We start from the raw sequence: 8,976 nt of genomic DNA on the forward strand, positions 1-8,976 counted from the left end.
TGTACAAATAACCTTACATTATGTACAAGACAGTAAACTGTACAAATAACCTTACAGTATATAAAAGACAGTACACTGTATATATAACCTTACAGTATATAAAAGACAGTACACTGTATATATAACCTTACAGTATATATAAGAAGTACACTGTACATAAACATTACACTAAACTGTACAAATAACATTACAGTACATATAAGACAGTAGAGTGTACATATAACCTTACAGTATATATAAGACAGTAAAGTGTACATATAACCTTACAGTATATATAAGACAGTAAAGTGTACAAATAACCTTACAGTATATATAAGAAAGTAAACTGTACAAATAACCTTACAGTATATATAAGAAAGTAAACTGTACAAATAACCTTACAGTATATATAAGAAAGTAAACTGTACAAATAACCTTACAGTATATATAAGAAAGTAAACTGTACAAATAACCTTACAGTATATATATAAGACAGTAAACTGTACAAATAACCTTACAGTATATATATATAAGACAGTAAACTGTACAAATAACCTTACAGTATATATATAAGACAGTAAACTGTACAAATAACCTTACAGTATATATATAAGACAGTAAACTGTACAAATAACCTTACAGTATATATATAAGACAGTAAACTGTACAAATAACGTTACAGTATATATATATATATATAAGACAGTATACTACAAATAACCTTACAGTATATATATAAGACAGTACACCACATATAACCTTACAGTATATATAAGATAGTACACTAGACATATAACCTTACACACACACACACACACATACACAAATTGTTATTCAAAAATACAATATTTCCTATCTACATGTAAAATATACTCCATCTGTTTGTTTCTTTGTTTTGAATTTCACGTATCATTACAAAGCTTCACTAAGACTGTCTGTACCAGCCATCCCTACTTTTGAAGTGATAGACAGCGAGTCAAGTGTTCTAACCAACAAGCCATAATGTGCTATTATTTTCCAAGTTCAGTGCTTTCTATGCAAAAGTTTGGTGAAAATAACATAAGTTTTTGTATCTGATAATAATAAATCAATAACTGTTGAAGAGAACGTTATATTTAGAAAAAGTTGAACTTACATTTCAGATACAAAGAAACAGTTCCATCTTGATGGCCCAAGGCCAAATGACGTGTCTCTAAAGAATTCCATTGTATCTGTGTTACACTGCTAAGGAAGGGTTGAATTTCTTTCAAAAGAGTCCCATAATTTCCTGAGGAACAATTACCACTCTTGGAAAATCTCCACAAGTACAAAGGTCCTTGACTTTCTAGATAAACTAAACTATCTATCTCTTCTGGATACCAGGTTATCAGTGTTGGTGTGGTTAGTGGTGTTTTCAGACATGCAAGCAAAGCATGTTGTGCAACATTCCAGATACAAATTTTTGGATCAACACTTGCACTGGCCAAACAGTCTTCATTCGTTTGATGCCATGTTAAACAAGTAATTGTTTTTTTGTGTTCAGACATAATAGATTGTAAACAAAATGTATTCTGTTTTCTGTCCATCTGGAATGAAGGAAAATAAAAAAATGTTTGGGAAACCGAATCTTAAAAATACAAAACATAACCTTTGATAAAGCAACTAATGAATACCATATGTTTTATGTTTTTAACTTGCTGACTGTGTAAAATAAGTTCCACACAGATTCGGAGATGCTAAGCCAAGGACTGCATATTTAGTCTCAGGTTTTGCTAATAATGATATACATACATGATAAGCTGAGATCTGCAAATACATAACATAATGAACTCATCACAATATGAGGACTCTAACAATGTACTGTAATAATATAGAATTAAAAAACACAAGATTTCTAAAGTTGTATCATAATAAACAACAGATCAGAATATAACGTTTAAGACTGTATCACAAAAATTAATAAATGAGATTAAAATATCTTTTCCTAATGCTTTTTATTAATAATAAATTTTAAACTAAAAGCACAGTTCTTGTATAACACTACTTCCCATAATCATTTCTTGTCACTTAAGTTAAAATTCCATCACTTTCACATTTACAAACTGAAGAGTTATACCATCACAACAAAGAACACATGTTGTTGTTTTATTTCAGAACTACATTCACATCTTTTGAAATACAACATGCAAATGAAATGCCATATAAATGGTTTGTTTTGAAATTCTCACAAAGCTACACGAGAGCTATCTGAGCTAGCCGTCCCTAATTTAGCAGTGTAAGACTAGAGGGAAGGCAGCTAGTCATCACCACCCACTGCCAACTCTTGGGCAACTCCTTTACCAACAAATAGTGGGAATGACCATCACATTATAATGCCTCCATGGCTGAAAAGGTGAGCATGTTTTGGTTCGAGAGGGATTCAAATGCCTTAACCCACCTGGCCGTGCCGGGCTGCTACATGAATGAAATATAGGCACATACAAATTTATCAAACTGTCATGGAAGAGCATATCAAAATTATTTTATATTTATGTCCACACATACAAAAAAAAAGTGGACTTTATAACACTACTAAATCTGTTGTTTATATTTTTAGCTTTGTTTTCCTCAGGTATAAAAAGGAAGTTAACACTAACCTCTAAGTCTAGGTCAACAAAGTGTCAAAGGCATACGAAACAACAGTACAGTGTGGATAAGAAAGAAAAATTTCATATATATATTCACTATTTATCAACTACAGTGACTTTTCATAGTATACTGTTCTACAGTATATAAACATATGTGATTAAGAAAGCCAGAATTTTTATTTAAAACATACATGGGTCAAAAGTGATGGAAAATTTGACTAGATTTATAATTATTTTAGAGCAGACTTTGGAAACCGTTTAACATGAATTACTTAGGTGCTAGTTTAGAGAATGTTTGAGGTCATTAGTTTTGCATACAAAGGGAAAATTGATGAATTAAATGGTTTTATAACACCTTTGATGTTTATTATACTCTTACAAAAACTTTTCTCAAGTCTAAACAAATAATTATTATCATTTAAAAACATCCAATTGAATAATATGTGATATTGATGAAGTTGGTTACAAACTGAAACAGATGTAATTCTTCACAGATTATGACTATTGGGATTGAAGTGCTCAAAGAACACATCAGTTCTCATGTAAGACACAGATTCTAGGTTCAAGCCTTGGTCAGGGCAGACTATATGACACACCAATCTATTGAACTAGTAACTGTCCAATGAAGCTTTGTAAATGGTTAGCCAAACAATTTATAATACATATTAGGTCCTAAGCCTTGCTTGACATTATACATATCATTTTGAGAAAGCGACATGTCATTAAGTTGTATGCTAGTGTTGCCAGCTTTAAATTGAGTGCTGGGGTATGATGTGAAATCAGAATTGTCTATAAAAAATTTAAATTCTCAAATAGTTCATTTAGTAAGAGAACACATAATGGACTATAACAAATCAAAAATCTATACTGAAGTCGCAGTAAAAGCAAACCAGTTTCTATCATTTTCATTCTTTACAAAACAACAAGTTTATTCGTTGTTGGCAGAATTACTCATTTTTGGAACAGTTTAATAAATTATTTATTTATTGCTTATAGCTTGAAATCTACACAGGTTTTATAAATGTTTATGGATAACATAGGCACTATTTAGTTTTATCACAACTGTAGGAAGTTTCAACAGATATTCTTGATGGGCTGAACTACTTTCTGTTATCTATTGTATTTGGTGTTTTTGTATTTATGGTTTTCTATTCTACATACATTAAAGTTGGTCATATACAGTCATGTGAAAAAGTTAGGACACCCTATGAAAGCCTGTGTATTTTTGTAAGATTTCTGGATATATAGATATTTAATTTCAATTTTAACAATACTGACAGATTATAGGAATATAACTAAACAATTAAAACTGAAGAAAAGACTTTTCAAGATCTTCTGTAAATGTAATTCTACAAAAATGCATATTCTAACTGAGGAAAACGTTAGGACACCCCCACATTTATTCCCACTTAAAATGGCTCAACTCACACACAGGTGTATCACACCAGGTGTACATGATTAGAAGATCGTTACTCAGCATTTTGAATGAGGCTTGCCCTATTTAAACCTCAGACATTTAGTTTGGTGTGCTCCTGACTGTTGAAGTGAGAGTGAGCACCATGGTAAGAGCAAAAGAGCTGTCTGAGGCCATCAAAAAGAAAATTATAGCAGCTTATGAGTCTGGTAAGGGATTTAAATAGATCCCAAAAGATTTTGAAATCAGCCATTCCACTGTCGCAAAAATAGTCAACAAGTGGAGGGCTTTCAAAACAACTGCCAACATGCCCAGGTCTGGTCGTCCAAGCAAGTTCACCCCGAGAGCAGCCACAAGATACTAAAAGGGGTCTCCAAACACCCTAACATGTCATCACGGGACCTACAGCAGGCTTTGGCTACTGTTGATGTGAAAGTGCATGCCTCTACAATCAGAAAGAGACTGCAAAAGTTTAACTTGCATGGGAGGTGTGCAAGGAGGAAACCTTTGTTCTCTAAGAAAAACATCAAGGCCAGACTGACGTTTGCCAGGAAGAATTTAGACAAAACCAGAACTTCTGGAATAATGTTCTTTGGACAGATGAGTCCAAAATTGAATTATTTGGCCACCAGAACAGAGGACAAGAACCTCATACCTACTGTGAAGCATGGAGATGAAAGTGTCATGGTTTGGAGCTGCTTTGTTGCAGCAGGATCTGGACAGCTCACAATCATAGAATCCACCATGAATTCTACTGTGTATCATAGGGTGCTTGAGGATCATGCGAGACCATCTGTACAAAAATTAAAGCTGAAGCGGAACTGAACCCTGCAACACAACAATGACCCAAAACATACCAGTAAATCCACCAAGGACTGGCTGAAAACTAAGAAATGGAGAGTCCTGGAATGGTCGAGTCAAGCCCAGATCTTAATCCCATTGAGATGCTGTGGGGTGACTTGAAACGGGCTGTACATGCAAGAAACCCCTCAAACATCTCACAGCTGACAGAATTCTGCATTGAGGAGTGGAGCAAATTTTCTTCAGACCGATGTCAGAGACTGGTAGATGGCTACAAGAAGCATCTCACTGCAGTTATTTCAGCCAAAGGGGATAACACTAGCTATTAGGGGGTAGGGTGTTCTAACTTCTTCCTCAGTTTGAATAAGCATTTTTGTAGAATTACATTTACAGAAGATCTTGAAAAGTCTTTTCTTCAGTTTTAATTGTTTAGTTATATTACTATAATCTCTCAGTATTGTTAAAATTGAAATTAAATATCTATATATCCAAAAATGTTACACAAATACACAGACTTTCATAGGGTGTCCTAACTTTTTCACATGACTGTATGTGTGTCCATATACATATATACATATATATATATATATATATATATATATATACAGGTTTTTTTTTCTTATAAAGTGTTAAACATTTTCATGAAATGCAGGAAAATTTCTTGAGGGTAGTTTGTTTTGAATTTCACACAAAACTACACAAGGGCTATCTGAGCTAGCTGTCTCTAATTTAGCAGTATAAGACTTCATGGAAGGCAGCTATTTATCAACACCCACTGCCAACTCTTGGGCTAATCTCTTACCAATGAATAGTGGGACTGACCATCACATTATAAAGCCTCCACAGATGAAGGCCAAGAATGTTTGGTGTGATGAAAATTCAAACCTGCAACCCTCAGATAACAACTCAAGTGCCTTAACCACCTGTCCATGCCAGACCAAAAACTTCTTAAGAATTATAAACATTACACCTTGCACTTTTAACATATCAATAATATATTTAGTCATCAACTAGATTAGTATCTGCTCATATATTGTCAAGTGCACACAAAAGTTTATAATTTTTTTTCACTCAACATACATATGTAGTTCTATTTATTTAAAATGATATAATGTCTATCAAGTGATATTAATTTAATTTTTATCAGTCTTTGAAGCTTAAGTTTAATATATTTTTCAACTAGTGTACTAGCCATTTTGTGAAATTATCCTACATATATTCGATAAACTACCCTCAGTAGAAATGTACCCCTGTAAAACTGTCTTTCCTTTCTTATAAAATGCACCCACATTTTTTATATTCAAATATCAGATTTACATGAATACAAAAAAAGAAAAAAACTCAAATATTAAAACTATATAATTATTAATCTGAATTGGAAAATAGAAAACACTTTTGTCAAGTTAACTTTTCTTTTGTGAAAAACCAGAAAAATGGAAAAGAACACACTAGTTTCCATTAAAGAAAGTAAAGTGGAGTTTAAAAATCAGCTTGAATTTATAAAACTCTTGTTAACTAGTCCAAAACCAACAGGCATGTATGATGACATTAGAACTTGTATACATTTTTAAATATCACTCTTACTTGTTTTCAGTTCTGCATCTTACCTCATATATGTATATGGCTAATGTGGCTGCATATGCAAACCTGTTTCCTCTGGCTGCTATGATGCAACTATGCCAAGGCTGGCACCCAGCTTCCAAAAGAGCTATCTGTCTTACCATTGACATTGTTACCTATTCAAACCAGCAAAATTATATATACTTCACTTTCAAAATAGTATTACATATTTCCAGTGCTTTGATTATATCCTTTATTCCCTACAGTTTAGTTGAAAGTATTACACTGTTTCTAATAAGTTGACTACAACAGTTTAAACTTGCACGTCCATCATTAAGATGTAATTATTATTTTTTAAAATCAAATTAAATGGAAACATGATAACAATTCAAAACCTGTGAAACAAAACCCAAATTATTCTTATCTCCTGGTCACTGTCTTTGATTTTATAGGCCATTACTGAATTTTTTTTCATACATCTAAATATAACTTTATAAGTGCAATAATTTTGTACTGACTCACAGTTAATTTGAAAATGTACAATTACCTGAAGACATCATGTTTCTATTAAAATTATACTTTTGACAAAACATACTACAACATACTAGATTATAACAGTACTAACAAATTGAAACATTAATGAATATTTATTGAAATAAGTAAATGTATTCTTTTGTTCATGATAAACAATTGTTTTGGGAGAAAGAACCTATATCATCCTGAATATTAACAAGAACAAAACAAAGATTTTACTCATCATATAATTTATACCATAAAGTGTTTATTCAAATGAGGTACAGCTAGAAACGTTTTGTTTTGGTTTTTTCAACCACTTGGATTGGACTTTCTTAACACTGACATTTAAAATAAGCCATTTTTGTTTTCAGTTTTTGTTGATCCAACTCTTTTGACATTACTTTTAATGTGAAACAATATAATTCAGTAGTTATAGTTTAAACCACGCACTTGACTTTTTTTTTTCTGAAATCTCCCTCTGGACCAATGGTATATAGACTACATTGGAAATTAGTGTAGGTTGTCTGTCTATTATTCTGCATCGCTGCTTCTTATAAGACTATAATTTACTTCTAGTATTAGTAATAGATAGCCTAAAAAAGAATATAAAGATTAAGATTAATCATCCACTTTTCAGTTTTTAAATTAGTTCTGTTTCAGTAATATAATTCACTAATTGCAAAAATTTAAACTGAAAATCAACTTACCTGTGATATTGCGTTACTTGTATCTAAAATAGATAAAGTAAGTTGTAAGTTAATATATGTTTGAAATTCTTTAAGCGACTCTTCTTCGAGAATTTTCAGTATAAAAAACAAAAGTTAAATAATTGTCGGTTTTACAATATAAACAAGCAGTAACCTTTTTTTACTTGATTATACTCACGTTAGTAACGATGTCTAGAAAATCCCTAAAGCATTTCTCTAATTATAGAACGCCATCTTTAGTGCTCTTTTAGAATGGCATTGTAATTTTAATTAATAAGTTCTTATTAAACTAAATTTATTACAGTAAAAAGACATTTAAATGTTTGTTTGTTTCATTTTATGTAAGCAAGCACAAAACTGCATAATGGGTTATCTGTTATCTGAGATCTGCCCAACACCTGTATCTAAACTTGATTTCTAGCATTGTAAATCCACAGACAAATAGCAGTGCCATTGGGGTATGTGTTTTTTATAGCAAAGTCACATTGGGCTACCTGGGGTGTCTGCGAGGGGAATCAAACCCCTGATTTTGGCGTTGTAAATCTACAGACTCGCCACTGTCCACCGGGAAACAGTGGTGGTGACGCTTAGATAAGTATGAAAAGAAAAACAAAAGACTTCCGTAGAGGAAAATTCTGCATTTGTTTCAAATTAGAAGTCAATTTATCAATATTTTGTATCTTTTCTGCTCAAAACTTGATGAACCCAAGGAGTTGACAAAAAGAGAGCCAAATTATTGTTTTTCAATAATATGTTAAATACTATTGAGAGATCAAACTGTGAAGACTTCTGAGATCAGTTAATGGAAAAGAACATACATATGCATGTTTATATATTTATAAGCCACCAGATTAAACTACTAATGATAGTAGCGCAGGAAGGATATAGAAGTTGGAGTAAGGTCAAAGTATTAAGCGACTCTACAAAGATACTTCAGCATTCGATATTTTGTTCGTTTGTTTTTGAATTTCGCGCAAAGCTACTCGAGGGCTATCTGCGCTAACTGTCCCTAATTTTGCAGTGTGAAACTAGAGGGAAAGCAGCTAGTCATCATCATCCACCACCAACTCTTGGGCTACTCTTTTACCAACGAATAGTAGGATTGTCCGTGACATTATAACGCCCCCACGGCTGAAAGGGCGATCATGTTAGGTGCGACGGGGATGCGAACCCGTGACTCTTAGATTACAAGTCGAGTGCCTTAAGCCACTTGGCCATGCCGGGCACAAATTCTGACTGAATAAACCAGTTTATCAGTTTAACAATTTCCACTTTAGCTCTAGAGTTATCGATCGACTTTATTTGTTTTTGAATTTCGCGCAAAGCTACTCGAGGGATATCTGCGCTAGCTGTCCCTAATTTAGCAGTGTAAAACTAGAGGGAAGGCAGCTAG

At 32.7% G+C, this 8,976-nt stretch overlaps 1 protein-coding gene across 1 annotated transcript in view; it reads right to left on the reverse strand.

Annotated features, from left to right (window-relative positions):
- The window catches only part of LOC143228479 (WD repeat-containing protein 17-like), an 83,492-nt gene extending 75,686 nt beyond the window's left edge, over positions 1-7,806 (reverse strand). The window contains exons 1-3 of the mRNA XM_076459731.1: positions 7,584-7,806; positions 6,408-6,536; positions 1,115-1,544 (exon numbers count right to left, since the gene is read on the reverse strand). Coding sequence (XP_076315846.1) covers positions 1,115-1,544; positions 6,408-6,530 — 553 coding nt within the window. The 5' untranslated portion in view covers positions 6,531-6,536; positions 7,584-7,806. The remainder of the gene's footprint in view (positions 1-1,114; positions 1,545-6,407; positions 6,537-7,583) is intronic.
- Between the last annotated feature and the right edge of the window lie 1,170 nt (positions 7,807-8,976).

The sequence above is a fragment of the Tachypleus tridentatus genome, chromosome 10, assembly GCF_004210375.1.
Source record: "Tachypleus tridentatus isolate NWPU-2018 chromosome 10, ASM421037v1, whole genome shotgun sequence".
In the NCBI taxonomy this organism is placed as follows: Eukaryota; Metazoa; Arthropoda; class Merostomata; order Xiphosura; family Limulidae; genus Tachypleus; species Tachypleus tridentatus.